The 19798-nt window shown below is 30.3% G+C and overlaps 2 protein-coding genes across 2 annotated transcripts; both read left to right on the forward strand.

The window, feature by feature from the left end:
- Positions 1 to 790: 790 nt before the first annotated feature.
- LOC140984585 (uncharacterized) lies at positions 791 to 7971 on the forward strand. The gene is made up of 13 exons (XM_073452120.1): positions 791 to 1264; positions 1480 to 1632; positions 1734 to 1943; positions 2025 to 2114; positions 2308 to 2424; positions 2817 to 3086; positions 3567 to 3723; positions 4737 to 4814; positions 5165 to 5265; positions 5525 to 5695; positions 6041 to 6115; positions 6562 to 6669; positions 7376 to 7971. Exons 1-13 carry the CDS (start codon positions 872 to 874, stop codon positions 7724 to 7726), a joined length of 2274 nt encoding a protein of 757 aa, XP_073308221.1. The 5' UTR covers positions 791 to 871; the 3' UTR covers positions 7727 to 7971.
- Positions 7972 to 15239: 7268 nt separating this feature from the next.
- On the forward strand, positions 15240 to 16553 carry LOC140984591 (protein TIFY 10A-like). Its single transcript, XM_073452133.1, has 4 exons — positions 15240 to 15466; positions 15606 to 15929; positions 16052 to 16109; positions 16211 to 16553. The coding sequence occupies exons 1-4, from the start codon at positions 15313 to 15315 to the stop codon at positions 16305 to 16307; spliced, it is 633 nt and encodes a 210-aa protein (XP_073308234.1). The 5' UTR covers positions 15240 to 15312; the 3' UTR covers positions 16308 to 16553.
- The last annotated feature ends 3245 nt before the right edge of the window (positions 16554 to 19798 follow it).

Consider the following 19798-nt stretch of genomic DNA (forward strand, 5'->3'; position numbering starts at 1 on the left):
TAGTATTCCTCAATTGTTTAACACTTTAATACAAATATTACAATTCAGGTTTATAGTATTAATCAATTTTACTATATTCCCAGAAATCTCCATATTTAAAACTAGTAATATTTATTATTCCTTGCCACGCCTTCAACCAAATTGAAGATTCACTTTTACCTTCATGTTTAATTCTTTGAATTGAGTCGAAGTTTCAAACTACCGAAATCTGAAAGTTCAAAGAAATAATTTCAATAATTGTTAAACTACAATCCAAAACCTTGAAATCATTGCTCAACTATAAATTTATCGTCTCATTTTAAAATAAAAGTAATACTTATAAAAAAAATTATATTTTTATGGAAGATCGAGTTTAATATCTTTCTCAAAAAATTAATTCGTAAGATGATCTCACATAAATTTTTGTATTAATCGGAAATGGGCAACGATTTTATATATTTGATGTATGTTTATGGGTAGTATCATTGAGTCCAAGCCCCTGAAATGAAAATAGCCACACTTGTGACAGGTATTTGGGGAATAACTTTAGTCGAACTTTATTTTTTAAAAATAATTTTTTTTTAAATATGTTTGTATATTTTCAAATATACATGAGAATATTAATTTTTAAATAAATATTTGATCGATATTATTTTACCGACTTGGTTGTAAATTTGGTCAACTTTTATTTTTATGTTATTAATAGAAAGAAATACCATATTTTGTTGATAATTACGAATTTATATATATATATTTTAATGACTTGAATCTTCAACGGTCCAATGCCCGTCTCTTTCTCCTAAATCTTGTTGTGTCCTTTTATGCTGACACAAAATTGGAGTCTACTGTACTCAAGAAAAACTCCGAATTTTCGTGCCCCTCCTTTAGCTCTATGGCCGAGGATTTCGAGGCCGCCGTTGAGGATGGTCTGCGCCTCTCCAAAAGGATATACTTTGGCAAGGACAGGGCGGTGGCGCCGCCCAAACAACCCACTGCCATGGAGAGGGCGTCGGGATGCTCCTACCTCCCTGTATCTCCCATGATTTATGCCGTGATCAGCGATCCCGCGATTGTTGATAATCCCGATATGCCGAGCTATCAGCCTCACGTGCACGGGAGGTGCGATCCCCTGGCTTTGATTCCGTTGCAGATGAGTGGGGTTTCGCTTGAGGTGGATTCTTATCTAGACACGGCTTTTGTGACGGTGACTGGCTCGTGGCGCGTCCATTGCGTTATGGGCAACCGCAGCTGTGATTGCCGCATCGCTGTCCCAATGGGCGAACAGGTAGCTTTCAGTCGAAGGTTTCTTTTCTTCTTTGTTTTTTTTAAAACAAAAGATCTTTTTCTTTTGATTTTTCATTATCGGATGTGGGTTCTCTTTTTTCTTTTTCTTATTTGTTTCTTTTTTTATGAAAGTGACATGAAGAATGGTCTGAACTTTTTTTTCTCGACTGAAAAATGTTTGTTTTGTTCTCAAGAGGTATATTAATTGGCTAACAGGGTTCAATTCTAGGTGTTGAGGTTGAGGTACCAAGGAAATCATATAGTACTCAACTGATTGCAATAGACAATGAAAGTGATACAGTAAAGGTAGTTAAGATTGAAGATGGAGGCTTTTTGAAACCTCATATTTTTACTCTTAAAATCCCACAGGCAAGAGTTTCATCTAATTTTGTTCTCAAGCTGCGTTTTTATTGTTTTGTAGTTTATGTGCCGTAATGAACAAACTCTTTATGCGATTTACTATTTATCAGATAGATGGAGGAACCAATCTTTCGGTTAAACTTAGATGGTCCCAAAAATTGTTGTATCATGACGGCCAATTTACCTTGAACATTCCATTTAGCTTTCCCGAATATGTAACACCCGCTGGTAAGAAGATTTCTAAGCGTGAAAAGATACTGCTTAATGTTAATTCTTTGGGAACCCAAGTTTTGTGTAAAACTACGAGTCATCCGCTGAAGGTACCATTTTCTTCTTGTTCTTGTTGATCACACGAAATAACTTGGTATCATTTAATTTTCAGTTTCTTTGGAAAATTTCAGGAGCGGTTACGGCAAGCAGGAAAGTTGGGTTTCTTGTATGACTCTGAAGTTCTTACGTGGTCAAGAAACGACTTTGTGTTCACATATGCAGTAAGATTTCTTTGGCATATAGTTTATAATTGGTGATGAATCAGAAAAGGAAAGGAGAAACAGAAATATTCCGATACCCACTGAGTTCAAATTATTCAAATTCTGATAAAAAATGAATAAATTGCTTCATGAGTGCATTGTTGACTGGTATTTAGGTAATTAAATCGCTCAACTTTCATTGCACTCTTGGCAGATATCTTCAAGCCATACTTTTGGTGGTGTGCTTTTGAGTCCTCCGTCATTGCACGATGTTGATCCTAGAGAAATGTTTTGCTGCTATCTATATCCCGGGGTGCAGCAGAATGAAAAGGTGAATTGTGGATCTAGTTTGTTCGTGTTTAGTGCAAATAGAATTTTTCTCATAGCTAGTGGCTAGTGTAATGATTGAGAGAGAAAAAATAATTCCCCTGAAGGTGCTCTTACCCTTCTGCGTTCAAATTGATGCATCGTAACATTATACTGGATGATTTTCAATGAATCTGCTAATCTTGTTTGCATTATGATACCGGTTATTCGAAATGAGGAGAAACACTTGAACAAATTCGATTTAATGTGGTGAATAGAGATATATCATTATAGGGGTGAAACCTTTAAATCTAAATATAAAGTATAAAGCTCAGATAGAAATGATGAGCGGATTTTAACAGAGCACATACCCTTCTCTCAAAGTGATATTCACTGAATATTGTTTATGTCATGCAGGTTTTCAGGAGAGTTGTGGTATTTGTTGTAGATATAAGTGGGAGCATGAAGGGAAAACTGCTTGATGATACAAAAAATGCACTCTTTGCTGCACTTTCAAATCTCAACCCTGGAGATTTGTTTAATATAATTGCTTTCAATGGTGAAATGTACCTATTTTCCTCATCTTTGGAGTCAGCTACCACAGGAGCTATTGAGAAAGCCACTCAGTGGGTTAATTTAAATTTTGTGGCTGGTGGAGGGACAAACATTTTGCTTCCTTTAAATCAGGTATTTTTTTCATTCTTCTGTAACTTTGTGTGAATCATCCTTATTCCACCTATCTTTTAATCATCGACTATCTGGTTTCATTTCTGTTTGCGGTTTTACTTGAAGAAGAGGTATTATGTGGTTCAGTTTCGGTTCATTCAACATATTAGAACCTTGACACTAAACACAATTTTTCTGTGTGCGCGCGCTTAGAAACTGAACCAAATTCTCTTTTCCTTTTTAAGGTTTTGGCTTCTGTAATTTCAGTTTGGATTGATTTTATGATTTTCAATTTCTTATGTACAACTTTAATCCATACGACTTGTGTCTAGTGACTTTAGAAAAGATGACAGATGATTAATATATGTACTCATGCTTAATAAATTGCTTCTGTTTTGACGATCATCAATGTTTTTTTTCTTTTTTAAAAAAAATAATAATATGTATGGAATTTGTGGAAATTTTTTTATGGTATCTAACAGAAAGTCATTTACTTGTCAGGCGATTGAGATGTTGTCAGATAGTCAAAATTGTATTCCTATCATTTTCCTCATAACAGATGGGGCTGTTGAAGATGAGAGACATATTTGTGATGCATTGAAAAGACAGTTAACAAATCAAAAAAATGTTTGCCCCCGAGTTTCCACATTCGGCATAGGTATGGTTTTCATTCAGTAATTTTTTTTGTTATGTTTGATATTCATTGAAAAGGATTTAAATTAACCCAGATATGTACAAACAATTTCAAGGCACTTTGGAAATTTTTGGAAAAAGTTTTGGAGAAATATTTTGTAGGAATGATTTGGGAATTAAGTATGTGTTTGGTTTGTTTTGGGGATGAAATTGTTACGGTAGATGTTGTTATGAAATCATGAGAGAAACATTGTCGAAAAAATTCATGCGAAAAACAATTGCATAAATTTACTTTAAAGTTTTAAAACAATATGGTTTAGATTGAAATTTATCATAATAATGGATTATTTTTGGAATGATGAAAAGTTTAGCTAAAAGTAGTGGCTATGTTGGAACTTGAAGATATGAAAGAGAAGGAAAACTAGTTTTGGGGAAAGAAAATAAAATTAAATTGATAGTGTTTTTTTTAATTTTTGAAGATGAGAAACAGTTTCTGGAAAATAAAAACAAACACTGCATAAATAGTTCTTAATAAAAAAAAATTGATCAAGTAAGTTCTAAAATACGTTTAGTCAGATGTTAATTCTACTGGTAGCGTTGTCAGAACATATGTATATTCAAAAGGTTCCATATAATGTACACAATATAATCATATCTATAATGCAATTAACCTCTGTACATGTAGAATAATTAACCAACATTTTCATTTTTTTTAAAACGAAATGTGAAAGTATGGACGTAAACCATTCTATTCTGCAGATTTGGATTATATATGGCATTTTCTTCTGCACTACATAACATAAATTACATGGTGGTATAGATTGATTACAGTTTCTTAAATTCTAATTACCAAAGATTTCCACAATAAAGTTTGAGATGGTTAAAAGTGCTCAACTCTTAGGTTGCAGACTCCTAAGGTCATTTATGATGGCTAAATATCATTTCTATAATTTATAAAATTTGAGCAACCTTTTTCCCATTGCATGCTTGAGATACTTGCCTGGTTGGTTGTCTCAACTGTAATATAAATATATTTAGGTGATTTCTGTAATCATTACTTCCTTTCGATGCTTGCAACAATTGGTCGTGGGCAATATGATTCTGCTATTGACCTGGGTAAGTTCTAGCCTTCTTTTTGTAGCGCTACGGTGCATCAAAATATTGTGCCTGAATTTCCAGTTTTTTCCTTCAAATATTAGGTAAAATTAAACAAATCTTCATGATTCACAAGCAATTGTTTCACGATAAAAGAAAATTAAATTTGTTCTGCTCTCTCATTATTTCGATAATGGCCATATATTCCTATTTAATTTTTACTTGTGTTTCACTTCTGTAATTTGGATATTCCCTGTGGCCTGATCTCGACATTTTTTAAGGAGGCACAAACTACCTCTTTCTGAAGAATAAGAGAGTTGCGCCCAAGCAATACAAGGCCATTTTCTGATTTGTTTTACAAAATTTGACAGGTTCAATTGAGGTTCGAATGAAAGGACTATTTGCCAGAACCTCATCTATTTTGTTTGCAAATATTTCTTTTGAGAATGTTGATGAACTTGATGATCTTGAGGTGCATACTTTCATTCCTTTGTGGTTTAAGAAGTGGTTATTATATTACTGGTTACCATATGGAACACTACTGAAATATTTTTCATGTCAGCTGTCTTAATTTTCTGAACGCACAGAAATTGCATTGATTTTGATTTTTCCTTTTTATCTATGACATCCTATTCCCAAACAAAGTATTAAGTTTTGTGGGATTACATCCATTTAGTACTGTCGCTTGTGAATTCTGCATGTTTTTAACATGAGTCAACGTTTTATGTTAGGTGTTTCCTTCCCGAATTCCAGACCTTTCAACCAAAAGTCCCTTGATCGTGTCCGGCAGATACAGTGGAACATTTCCAGAGATCCTTAAAGTTAAAGGTATCCTACCTGATTCGACCAATTTCTCTCTAGAACTGAAGACACAAGAGGCAAAGGAGATACCTATTGACAAGGTGCGAGTCATTTGGTGCTTTGATGTGACTGACGATGTAAAATTAGCCTTTCGTTCATCTTACAATATTTTCTTTCTTCTTTCTAAGTCAAATTGCCAAAAATCGATGCTTTTTTCTGTATAGGGATTTATTTGACTTTATATTTAACATCTTATTCTAGGGATTCCTGGAATTTATATTTAGCATCATTTTCTTGGAATCTGTTTCATTGCATGAACAGTGTATTGGTTTGTTTAAATTTTCCTTTACCAATGCAGTTTTGGGTTAGGATTTTCAACCAACTTCAGCTAGTTGCTCGTTTTATAGCATCTTTTGATTATGTTAATTAATGTTATATCATTGCAGATAGTAGCCAAGCAACATATTGAACTCCTTACAGCTCAGGCCTGGTATTCAGAAAGTAAGGAGCTCGAGGAAAAGGTATTAACAATTTGATTTATTGCTGTCGACACACAGTCCCTGATATTTTGGTTTTGATACTCGATCTACAAGACCAGTAGTGAGTTTGATTTCAAGAGAGAATCTGGCAAAAGTTACTAAAATCCAAAGTATTAAATATCTCTATCACTTCTTGGAAAGCGATGGCATGGTGGCTGTATGAAAGTCCTTTCTCGATTTACAAAAGTTTTTTAAAAAGATTATGGTTCAAACTTTCAAATGAAATTTGAGTGTTTTCAATTATGCACAATTTTTCATACTTCAAATGAAGATCTTTGTTTGTAAGATGTTTGTGGGGTTGTTTTATTGCACGACATAATTGAAAGTTGCATCATTCAATTTAAAGTTCACTTGCATGTATAAGTATATGAAGATATCGGTTCATTGGCAGAGTGTAGCCCTTGGTGAGCTGTAATTTGTATTGACAGGTAGCAAAAATGAGTGTCCAAAATGCCATTTTTTCTGAGTATACTCACATGGTTTTGCTCGAGACAGTGAAAGGGAAAACAAGCGCAAATTCAAAGAATTCGAAACAGGTGCATTTACTTGAACCTTTGAAAATGTCACTAAGTTTTTTATTCTTTTTTTTTAATTTAAATGTCACTTTTATCTTCAATTTGCAGATTACTTTGTGTTTTGTTTCTTTAGATTTTGCAAAGTCCATTGTAATAAAACAACAAACACAGTTTGAACATTATGAGAACCATGGCAAACTTATTGAAGGAATCAAATACATAGAGGGGTATAAAAGCACAAAACATTGGACCCTCTAACAAGATCTAAAAGCTAGAAAAATAAATTGATGAAAGACAGACCTGTACTCTATATGTCACGACTCACGCATTCCAACCATTTAAGCTCATTTGCTACCTTTACTCCTTGAGTCCGCCATTGCGAATACTGGCAAAACAACCTCTTAAGAGTTTGAGAGTCTGAAATTTTTGACTCAGAGAGTATTTTCAAGTTCTCCCACTTCATCTCAACTTCAGCATTCACGTGGTCTTATTTGCTAGTGTTTGCAGGGCGAGGTCCAGGGAAAAGGCCTCATGAACTTGTTATATAGCTCGCAATTTACACAAGTGTGTCAATTGAGAACTTCCTACATATTGCATTTAGTCAAAAAATGTAATATGTGATTTTTGAGAATTGTCTTCCATTTGTGTTGTATTTCCAAGAATAAACATGAATGCCTCAAATCGTATACATGAATTGAGAACTTTAATCATATGGCATATTTTGCAGATCTCCGACAAAATCGATCATAAAATGACTGAAGACTCCAAACCACAAATAATAACTGTTCTGAACAACATTGGACTGGGTTTTGGCAACATAGATGCTACGAAGGAGAACATACCTCCAGGATCTAGCAACACCAAACTCCCCGAAGCTGCAGAATTTTTTATCAAAGCAACTTCCAACTGCTGTGGAAAACTTTGCAGCCACTGCTGTTGCCTGTGCTGTATCCAAATGTGCTCCCGCTCCCAAATGAATGATCAATGTGCAATCGTGCTCACTCAGTTGTGCGGAGTCTTGGCATGTTTAGGTTGCTACGCATGCTGCGAGGTGTGCTGTGTCGGACATGACTCGTAAAAACAGTACTTGGTAAGATAGATATATATGTATATATATCAAAATTCTTGTTGTATCATGTGACATAATTTGTTTTTTCCCAGAAAAATTGGCATAAAATGTTTAGATCACAAGGATGTTGAATCGTGACAGGAACAATCTGTCGTGTATTTTAGGAGGTCCTTCGAATGTCAGTTAAGGCGATTAGTCTCATATTTTACATGTAAATGAAACTGGTTGTGAGATGAGCTTTGATATAGTAAAATTTTGTTATTTGTGTATATCTTGGAAGATTATAAAATTTCAAAATGAAATCTTTGATCTATATAATGTTTGTATAATTTATTTCCTCCTCGTGATATTTACGGTGTAGATTCAAACGATTTTGGACTCTACTAGAATTTGATAATTTGAACCAAATCATTTACAGACAAAGTTCACAGATGGTTTCGATTTATATACAACACTTGTGAGCAGGCAATCCAACATGTGCAGTTAAATAATTTGTAATATTGTTAAATTACAAATCAATATTTTAGCTTATTTTCTAATCCAATATCTCAATATTATGGAAGAAGTGACTATCTATATTCTACTATATTATTAATATTGAGAGGTTTAAAGTAACTATTTTAAGGCCATTGTATGTTTTTTTTTTAATATATATAAAGAAAATAACGTTTGGTCCGCTAAATTTGCTTATTTTGGGTTTTAATACATTAAATTTTCAAATTTTGATTTTGATAGACAAAATTTGAATTATTTTTGTCTTTGTCTTATGAGTTTTGACGTTACGCTGGAAAAAACAAAGGTCACACCACAAAATATTGTTATGACATCGAAAAATGTTGACATGTTTGATGTCACGTAATCAATTTGACAAAAATAGCCAAAATAAAAATTAATGTATCAAAATAGAAAATTCAACAATTTAATGGACCAAAAATATTATTTTCTCAATTACTTACATATTCCATTTTTATTTGATAAAAAAATAAAAAATAAAAACCTTATTTTTGTATGTCATTTATGAAGTATCAATCATATCTCAATAAAGTCTTCATCTTTATCTATATTTTTGATTTTATTTGATCATATCTAACATAATATAAAAGGTTATTATGAAAAAAAATATTTTAAATGTTTTAATTTTTATAAAATCTTTAGCTTTTTGCATAAAAAATATTTAATAAAAAAATAGTGTGCATTACACACGTGTCAAAGCCACTTAGAATTGATCATGTCGGATGAGATTTAAATGGACCAATAAGAATTGAAACAAAATGTACTACTACTCTGGCAGAGAAGTACAACAAAGAATTTAGAAAATAAATAGGAGAGGAGACGTCGAACAGAACTCGCAAAATTACACGAAATATTATTTTAAGTGGTTTATTTATTAAAATTATTAAAACACGAGCAATTGATTAATCAATCGAAATTATTAATATTATGTAATGAATATATTTAACATTTTAAAAATATTATTAAAAATTTATATCAAAAAAATTAGAGTAACTCTCTTGTGAGACTGTCTCGCCAATGTTTATCTGTGAGACGGGTCAATCCTACCGATATTCACAATAAAAAGTAATACTCTTAGCATAAAAAGTAATATTTTTTCATGGATGACTCAAATAAGATATCTGTCTCACAAAATATGATCCGTGAGATCGTCTCACATAATTTTTTGCCAAAAAACTATACCATTTGAGATAATGAAGATAATAATTTTACATTGTCAAATCGTCAATTTTTATCATTGTATTCAGTATATTAGATGGGATTGTTATTAAAAAAATAGAAAAATATATTTACAAAATAATAAATTATTTTTTCTATCAAAATTTTTAAAGAATAAATAAATATTTTTAAAAAAATTATATTGTTGATTATATGAATATATTTTGATTAAAAATTTAATTAAAAACAATAAAACCAACAAAAAATAAAAAAAATATTATTATTATACTTCATTTCTATTTATCTTTTTATATTGTTGTGATCTTGGTCAGCGGTTATTGAGTTTTTTTTATCTTTGGAATTATTTAATGAGGAACTTATTATATTAATGCAATTTAATTCTAAACATGTTTTTATGGTCTGGAGATTAAAAGTTAAATTTAATATGATGTTTTCTTTAACATTCAAAAAATGATTTTTTTTAAGGGCATGATTCATGCAAAAACCGAGTTGTCTGCTGTTAAATTTGTTCGGGAATCAGTTTTTAAGATTTACAAACATTAAAGTGTAAATTTAATCTGATTTTTCCTTTTTATAATTCAATATGATGTTGTTTTCCTGTTAATACATTTTGTACATATATTTAATATGGCGCTTCTTCATTTATGCATTAAATACGTATATTTAATATGATGTTTAATATACTATTTTTAGTAATAAAGTTTAGATGGAAACTTTGTATTATATTTTTAGTAGATTTATATATAGAAATAGATGACATAGAACATGTGTTGAAACAGAAAAATGAATACTTTAATATGTTTTGTAGTATGTGAAAAGTTTGATAGGATCCAAGGCAAAAATTTGTATGAGACGGTCTCACGGGTCGTATTTTGTAAGATAGATATCTTATTTGGGTCATCCATAAAAAAATATTATTTTTTATGCTAAAAGTATTACTTTTTATTGTGAATATCGGTAGGATTGACCCGTCTCACAGATAAATATTCGTGAGACCGTCTCACAAGAGACCTACTCATGTAACAAATGTTCATAGTTATATTTTGTTAGGATCAAGCACTTCTATTAGACAAAAGTTATTGTTGTTAGCCAAGACTCAATTTTATTTCATTATACTCGTTGTAGTGTAAAGTGCACCTAGTTGTATGCTAATGAGCCGGGATGTTAGGCTTATGAGTCCGAAGATGTTCGTTTATATCTGCTGGTACTATCTTATATCCCTTAGAGATCATTTTCACAATTTCTCTAATGTTGATCATATCTCCAACAGTGATAATTTTACCTGTTAAAATTTGATGTCACTTTTTCATGACACACCTAGCCAATCAGATCAAGCGACGTAACGTTAGCAGCTTAACGCATGAGAAATTTTTAAGAGATCCTTTAGCCCAGTAATAGTCTCACTCATGCACATTTAACCCAACATTCTCCTCCAAAGAGTGTAAAAATATACTTCTTGTGAAACTTGAACACATAACTTTGCTCGGATACCATTTTTAGGATCAAGCATTTACCACTACGCATAAAACTATAAGTGTTAGTCAAGACACATTTTATTTTCTTATACTTGTGGCAACGCAGAGTGCACCTACTCGCGTACTAATGGGTCGGACTCTGAGGAGGTGTGTATCTATTTGCTTGTGTTGTCTCATTCTCATTAGAGATCAATCTTACTATTTCTTTACCATCGGTCTTTTTCTCGACAAAAACAGTATTATCCGTTAAAATTTGGTGTCATTTTTTTATGATCCACATAGCCAACTAAATCAAACGACACAACGTCAGCAGCTTAACGCACGAGAACTTCGCAGGAGGTCACTCATCTTAATATTACTCTCAGCTATACATGCTTAACCCAACACATTTATTTGAAAAATAAATATACAACCCGAAATAATTAAATGTAATGGTTTTAAATATATATATTTTGTTCGATTTATGAAGCAAAATATTTATACATGTTTTTTAGTTGAATCTTAATGTCCTTAAATCTTTAAATATCTCTAAACCTTGAAAATATGTATGAAATGTTAAGGCTTATGAAAAATATTTTCATCGAATTTTCAAATAAATTTTATATACTTGTTTTTTTATTTGGTATTGATTAAATTTATATTTATTCAAAAGATTCTATTAAGTTGGCATGTTTCTAGATTTTGATTCGGTGTCTCTACATATAAAGTTGTTGGCTGCAACATTTGTTATTATAATGGCCGTACTTTGAAATTTTAATTTTTTTGGATGTCTAAAAAGTTTTAACGATATATTAGAGNCTAAAAAGTTTTAATGATATATTAGAATCTCATATTTCAAATGATTTCAGTAAATTAATTATTTAAAGTGAAACTTTAAATTTTTTCGAAATGTCTAAAAAGTTTTAATGATATATTAGAATCTCATATTTCAAATGATTTCAGTAAATTAATTATTTAAAGTGAGATGATGTCACGAATATTTATCTGTGAGATGGGTCAACTCTACCGATATTCATGATAAAAAGTAATACTCTTAGCATAAAAAGTAATATTTTTTCATGGATGACCCAAATAAGATATTCGACTCACGAAATTGATCTGTGATATCGTCTTATTATTTACAACTTCATTTATTCTAAACTTTTCGTGTAAAATTATTCAAGAGAATTTTAAAGTTTGTTTAATTTTGAAAAGCTATAATGATATCTTTGGATTCAAATTTCGAAACTCTAATAATCTTAGTTATTTAATTTTAAATTTTTGTTTATTGAAGTTTGAGAAATTATAAAATCCGATTTTTAAGTTTTATCAGTATAAATGTATCATTTTATGTTGTGTATTGATGATTTTTTTTTATAAAAATTTAAAATAAATTTCAAAGCCTAAATACTTTTGGAATGTCTTAAATTTAGGAATCCCTTGTGACGATTACTAAAATCATGGAAACTTGAAAGTAATTTTCAGATATGTTGATTTAATTTCCATCGGAAATGCACAATTTTGACAAATAAATTTTATTAATCAACCAACGATTTTTTGTTTCAATAAAATCATACAAAACAAATTTCTCTTTCCTTTTTTAGTCAATCATTTTGGCGAGAATTTTCCGTATTTGGCAAAAGCTAAGTTTTTTTGTGTAAATAGATATTTTGAGAAATTTGCGATTTTCTTCATGCATGTTTAGTCATCTGTGTTATAAAAACATAAGTCTTAATCATGCATATTTTATTTTTTTAATATTTTTAGTCATTTTTATCGTGAGTCATTGTAATATTGTGCAATTGAGCACGAGATCAAGTCAACACTACGTAAAAAATGGTCAATTTTTTTTAAAAGTATATTAAAATTGAATATTGATTAATAAATTATCAGAATCACAAATAGATAAATATACATATCAAAATTGCATTTTTTCATAATATTAATCTTGGATAGTAACGTGATCCTCTTGTTTTCCTTTCGTCTATTATTGAGACCACTCATATTAACAAGTCAAGATAAGCTGGCACGATGTAATGACTCAAGCTTATTTTTATTGGCATATGTGATATATCATTGATTAGTTACTATGTAACGACTTCCACTTCAAATTTTGGCATATGTGATATATCATTGATTAGTTACTATGTAATGACTTCCACTTCAAATTTAGATAGAACGTGTGTAATAATTATCTCTATTTGGTAGAGCGATCGAACCGTAGTATTTAAACTGTTGTGCGGTTTAAAAGATTTGTGTTGCACCATTACAACCAGCTATAACTTCTGGTAAAGCGGCAAGCGCTCGATCTTACAATTGATTTCAGAGCCAAGTTCATGGATTCGATTCTCATTGATTGAAAGAAGTGCAGTTATTGGGAGGAAGGTTGTTGGATACAATAATTGTCATTACTTGGTAGAGCGATCGAACCATGATGCTTGAGTTACTGTGCGGTTTAAAAGATTTCAGTTCCATCATTGTCACCAACTATAGCTTTTGGTAAAGCGGCAAGGGCTCGATCCTACAAACACATATATGAAATTTTGAGGTTAAAAAGAACAATAATAACAACGTTATTGACAGGATCGATTGAAGAATAATTGTTGAGATATAATAGTTCAGTTTTTTAAATATTGAACTTTGCTGAATTAAATCGAGTTTGATTTTTAAATGAATTGGAAGACACTCAAAATAATCATTCGTAGAATCCGAATATGCATTTTATCAAATATTTGATATGAAATATTTTGGTATTTGAAATACACACAAAATCATTCAACAATACACCTTAAAACATAACAATAATAAGTAAATGCGATAAATAAATAGACATAATTTATTTATGGATGTTCGTAGTTTAACAAATCCTACTTCATCCCTTAGGGAGGATCCACTAATTTCTTTATGTAGCATTTCCATACTTTGAATCCCCTTAAAATAACTTTTATTTAATCTTCAATATGTTGTATATATAACATCAAAGAGTGATATATACTTTAGACACAAGAATATGACTGTTTGGAAAGTTTTTATACTGTTTCTGATATAAAAACGATCATTTCCGTCTTGCTGACCACTTTTCCCAAGCCTAACTAATTTTAGGTTCGCTGTCAGTTCAGTTGGGCTCATCAGCTAGACTAAACCAAACTGATAAGACAGATTTCAATATGTGCAGAACTAATACCTTCATCATCATTTATCATTATTTTAAACTCAGATTCATACTTTTACTTGTGAAGATGATCTGTAGATCATTGTCTTAGCTTCGTAAATCATACTGAATCGTTTTATTTTGATAACTGAGCTGATCAGACTAACCAAAAATAGCGTAATTGCTCATGCCCAACGGATTGTTATTTTCGTTGCAATCATGTTGGTTTTACTACCATCAATTTACCTAAATAACATTCGATTTAGCTCAATTGACGTGCTATACAACTTGTCCCAAATTGAATTTTATGTTCAATATTTTTGATGACATGTCATTCGCATCACCAATCTGTAAGATATTATCAAAACATTGCAGGTCGTCAGATTTTTAGTTTGACTAAATTCGAATTTAATTTTTCATATTGAGTTGAAAACTTCATACTTAAGTAAATATGTTAGAAACACAATAGCAAGTTTTGTTATCACCAAAATCAAGATTTCTAAAGTTACTAATCCCGACAAATACTACTATTACAAGAATATTTACTATCTATTTTATATTTTTTATCTTCCATTTTATGAAAAAATAAATAAATTTATAAAGTCATGAAATACACAATTATACAAAATCGAGAACAACAAATATTGATATAAAGATTAAAAGAAATTGCAAGGTCAACATATTATCATAATATTTTTAGTATAATAAAAGATTGATGTATATCTATATTATATATCAAGCAATAATCCCTTATTAATATGACCAAATTCTCTTCATAACTACCGTTCTTTTTTCAATAAAAAAGAACATAATAAATTAGTGATTAAAGAAAAGAAAAATTTTAAATGAAATACTCTAATATAATTATATTTTGTATAAAACTTTATTAATTATATATAAACATAAAACTATATTTTAAATATAAAGATTTAATTTAAATGGACAAATCGTGCGACTATGTTTACTAATTACTAATAAATATAATAAAAAAAATAACTCCGGTTAATTATAAAAATATATGTCGTCAAATCCACCTCTAAAACATGTGTAGGATGGAAATAATTAATGGAAAAATTAGGTTTTGTGGAAACTGCGTAGAATATGGAGCGGGTCAAGTTGTTGGACTTTTTATTACACCATATATTCCTCGTGCTTTTTTTCTCTCTCTCTCTCACCCAAATGGCCAGCAAACTCCATTTGTATATATATATAAATCACCTTCTCGTTCCCATTTTCATCGCATATTAAATGCTAAATGTGAAACCACTTGATAACTTCTTGACGCCACCGGAGGGGAAATGGGTTCGGCGGAGATTGTGGAATCCGGGAGGTTTTCGAGCAGAAGATCTACCAGCTTCTCGCAGACATGTAGCCTTCTGAGTCAGTACCTGAAGGAGAAGGGCACTTTGGGGGAGCTTGCTCAGTGCTTGAATCCTAACTTCGAGTCCAAAGGTATGAAATCTGATTCCAAGTGGCCTGATCTATGACTTTTTGGATTTGGTTTTAAATTCTACTGGATCTTTTTTATTTTTGGCTTTGCTTTCCATTTTTGTTTGTTTCTTGATTGGATCTGTGGAGGCGGTCGTTTCAGGGACAATGAATTTGTTGCCGATGATTGAGAAATCTGATGCCAAAGAAGAGACTCTGAAGAAACCTGAGGCGCAGACTGCGCAGATGACCATCTTCTACGCCGGTCAGGTGATTGTGTTCAACGATTTTCCGGCGGACAAGGCCAAGGACGTTATGGTGTTAGCAAGCAACTCCTGCGCCACCAAGAACGGCCACTCCGCCTCGGTTCCTACGCCGCATACCGCCAAGTACCCGGCGGAGTCCGCCACCAGCTTGCCGAATATAGTTCGCAGCTTCGGGATACCGGAGCGGACTCAGCACACTCCAAATCCACCTCTTGGTTCAGGTAAGCTACTACATAATTACATATCTTCAAAAAAAAAAAACAAAAAGAAAAAAACCCCGTCAATTCAATGAAATGTTTTCATCATTATCTGCTGGAAGATGACCATTTAATCTGGCTTGCAGATTTACCAATTGCGAGGAAAAATTCACTGGCCCGCTTCTTGGAGAAGAGAAAGGATAGGTATATATGCTGCTAATTTAACTTTTTATCTAGCTGCCACAGTTAATTTTCTTGAAACCAAAAAATTGTTGGGCTTCTCCATTTCCATGATTGCATTACAGAATCACAGAAAATGCACCATATCAAGCTGCAGCAATCAAACCGGTGGCGGCGGCTACTGCAAAGCCACCTACGGCGGAAGCATGGCTGGGATTGTGAAATTTCGAATTTCAGTGCGATTAATTCTCTTCATAATAATAATTTAAATGATTAATTGTCGTTTGGCTTCACTGGTCACTATCTTATTTTCCCATCGATGCATGCCACTTCGTGTGAGCTGGGACATTTACAAGATTAGCCAAGATTATTAATTTTAGAGATAATGTAATATATATAGTCCTTTCAATAATTGTTTGGATCAGATTTGTTGTGATAATTATATTTCCTTGTGTGTTTGTGATCTTATATTGTGATGACTTGTATACATTTTTATATAACATGTTGAATATATTGTTGTCAATTGTTTATTAGGGATATATACGAGTGAAGTATAATACTAATCGAGCTCGAAGCGATTTAAATTATGATTGCTTGAACTCGACTCGAATTCGATCGAGTAATTAATTAAAGTTAAAAGAAATAACTCAAACTCATCTTGAGTAATGACTCGAGCTTGATAAATCCAAGTTCGAGTTGATTATTGAGCCGAGGTTCTCATCATTAGGTTGGTTCACTTCCTAATTTCTATATATTAATTACTGAATTGTTTCGTGGGCAAAGCATTTCAACTATTGTTTTATTTTTTTGAGAATTTTCGAGGTATTTCAATTATTTTTTGGAAATTTTCTGAGCATTTCAAATATTATTAGTGGACTAAGTGGTCGTAAAATGTTTGAATGATTTTTTATTATGATGACTAGAAAAGCTCGTTCGAGATCATAGTTTATACCAAAGTGTCTTAAAATTTCAATATGATTCTTGATTATGATGATATTAAAATTTTTAGGCATTTCAATATTATTCTTAATTATTGTTTAATTCTGCTCGATTTACATTTCTATCGATATTGACATTATTCTACTTCTAATGGATTGTATAAATTCATGTCTTTTGTGTACTTCATTGTATTTAGTTGAAAATAATCATACTATTAATGATTATACAAATTGTATTTAGTTGAAAATAATCATACTATTAATGATCATACTCATTCATTTGCAATCACAAATACTCTTAAAGCACATCAACAATGTCATATCTGCAATTTTCGATGAAAAATCGTTATTTTTTGATGTTGCATCATTATTTTTCGATGTTCGTTAACATTAAGTTTAAGACATAAACAATATCATATGTTATATCTACAATTTCAGATGAAACTTTGTTATTTTTCTTGTGTTCGTTAACATTAAGTTGAAAATAACTAAAATTGATAGAATGCAAATTGGTGAACTAAATCCATACATTGACCAACAACTATAATAAAAAATGAAAAATTTACACTTTATACGAGGAAAAATACGATTTTCCCAGATTATTGCTATTTCTATCAAAAGGCGTATGCATAGTTACATCAAATACAAATTCAATTGATAAAACTTAGTTATTATAATATTAATTAACGGACAACAGAATGCTAAATGCAAAGGTCAATCACGTTATATCGGTGTAGGTTTTTTTTTAGTGCAATGCACAACAACGATATTTATAATAATTATATCATGAAATTTTACTATTATATCATGAGAATTTTTTATTATCATATGAGATTTTATATTGAATTTATCATGAAATTTCGATAAATGAAATTTTTGTTTTGAATTTTTTGTGTGGTAAGAATTGTTGTAATAATTTAATTGTATATATAACATTATTTTTTTTATCAGCAAAAAACGTTGTATTGAATAAAACATTAAATTCAATGTTGTTTTTTTAAATTTATCCAATCTACAATATTATATCTATTTTTTGTTTTTAGTAAATCTGTTCATTTTGGGGGGTGAAATCTTACCCGGCATGCTTGCCTATTAAAAAGCAACAAAAATTAAAGTTCTGTCACACCACCAGGGGCAGAATCCGCAAGTACTCACGCTGTCTATGTTCTTTGTTATATGATACCATAAAATGGAACCGAATTTTTTAAAATTAAATTAGTTGGATTTTATTTATAAATCGAATCGATGAAATTTTATTACGAAAAATGAACAAATCAAATCAAAAATTTAATTATTTCGATCGATAACATAATTAACCAAAATTTTAGATTTTATTTAAAAAAATAAATTTTAAATAAAAAATGTAATATAAAAAATGGATTAAATAAATTTAAATTGTATGTATTAAAAAAATATTTTTAAGTTTATTTCTATTGTCCAATAAATTTTATTAAAAATTTGTAATATTTATATCCTTATAAACTTTATTAAAAAATTTAATAATATTAATTTTTTTTAAATAAATGTTCGGTTTGTTCGATTAACCGATGTTTTATATTAAAAACTAAAACTGAACCGAACTAATCTATATTTTAAAAAAAATAAATAAACCGAACCGATTTTTCAAATTAATTCAGTTTGCCCGATATTTGTTGATTTATGCTCTTTAAATTTAAAAATAACTTAATGATTTTTCTTTTCTTCGTTCGCTGAGTTACCTAACTAGAAAAATTCAACAATCTCAAAATTTTTCAACAAATAATTATTTTTCAAATTTCATAATTATTCGATTTTCAGTTATTCTAACTACAAAAATCGCAATACAAGCCTTATAATAATTGTACATCAGTAATCATCAAACATTTCAACCAATTGATTATTATTTCTAAAATCCACAAAATAGATTTTTGGGGTAAAAATTCAAAATCCAAAATTCATATACATCATAAGTCAATATTATTACAACTCAAATAATCACAACTCAATATTCGACATAATCCTAGAGTTGTCGAATTTTTACTTTAAAGTCGCATAATTTCAGAACATACGATAATAAACCAATCAATAGACAGTGATGAAATATGATTTATGAGAGTTTTACTATTTTAAATTTTTAAATATGAGACTGAAAAATAAAAAATTAAAACTAATAACAACATTTGTTATATTTTTTATTTTTTAATATTTGCTGAAATTTTTTTAAAATTAAAACTATTAATTTTTTAAAAAAATATAGTTGGAACTGGAACCCGCTCTAGTACAAGGGTGGCTCCCCCTACACACCACCTAATAATTTATTTATGTTCGAGTAATATTTAGGTTATTCTATATTACATCGGGAGTTTTTTTCAGTCACTTTAGCTAACCATTATTGGAGAAGACAGAATAAGAAACATATATATGAATGAGTCTTTACGTTAATGTTTTATCAAATAAAGAAAGAAAATTTCAACTTATTTAAAGTTCAGTATTGATATTTTATAATATAATATTTACATATATACATATTCTTCCTTTATAAAACATTAACATAAAGACTCATTCATATATATGTTTCTTATTCCTCCATCTCTAATAATGGTCAACTAAAGTGATCCACTCAAAACTAAAACAAAAAATTCTACAAACTTATTCAAATTTGATATATTAACTTTTAATTTTCAGTTATTTAAAGTCAATTGCTGATGTAACACAAAAAAATATTGACGTGTTACCAAAAAAATATTGATATGACATAAAAGAATTTTCACTTTTTAGATGTTACGTCAGCAATTG

Source organism: Primulina huaijiensis, chromosome 1, assembly GCF_012295235.1.
Source record: "Primulina huaijiensis isolate GDHJ02 chromosome 1, ASM1229523v2, whole genome shotgun sequence".
NCBI classification, from domain to species: domain Eukaryota; kingdom Viridiplantae; phylum Streptophyta; class Magnoliopsida; order Lamiales; family Gesneriaceae; genus Primulina; species Primulina huaijiensis.

Coding starts and splice junctions, on each gene's coding strand:
- LOC140984585 (XM_073452120.1), top strand. CDS start 872: ATGGCCGAGGATTTCGAGGCCGCCGTTGAGGATGGTCTGCGCCTCTCC. Junction 2,425..2,816: donor GGGTGCAGCAGAATGAAAAG/GTGAATTGTGGA, acceptor TATGTCATGCAG/GTTTTCAGGAGAGTTGTGGT. Junction 3,724..4,736: donor AGTTTCCACATTCGGCATAG/GTATGGTTTTCA, acceptor AAATATATTTAG/GTGATTTCTGTAATCATTAC.
- LOC140984591 (XM_073452133.1), top strand. CDS start 15,313: ATGGGTTCGGCGGAGATTGTGGAATCCGGGAGGTTTTCGAGCAGAAGA. Junction 15,467..15,605: donor TCCTAACTTCGAGTCCAAAG/GTATGAAATCTG, acceptor CGGTCGTTTCAG/GGACAATGAATTTGTTGCCG. Junction 15,930..16,051: donor AAATCCACCTCTTGGTTCAG/GTAAGCTACTAC, acceptor TCTGGCTTGCAG/ATTTACCAATTGCGAGGAAA.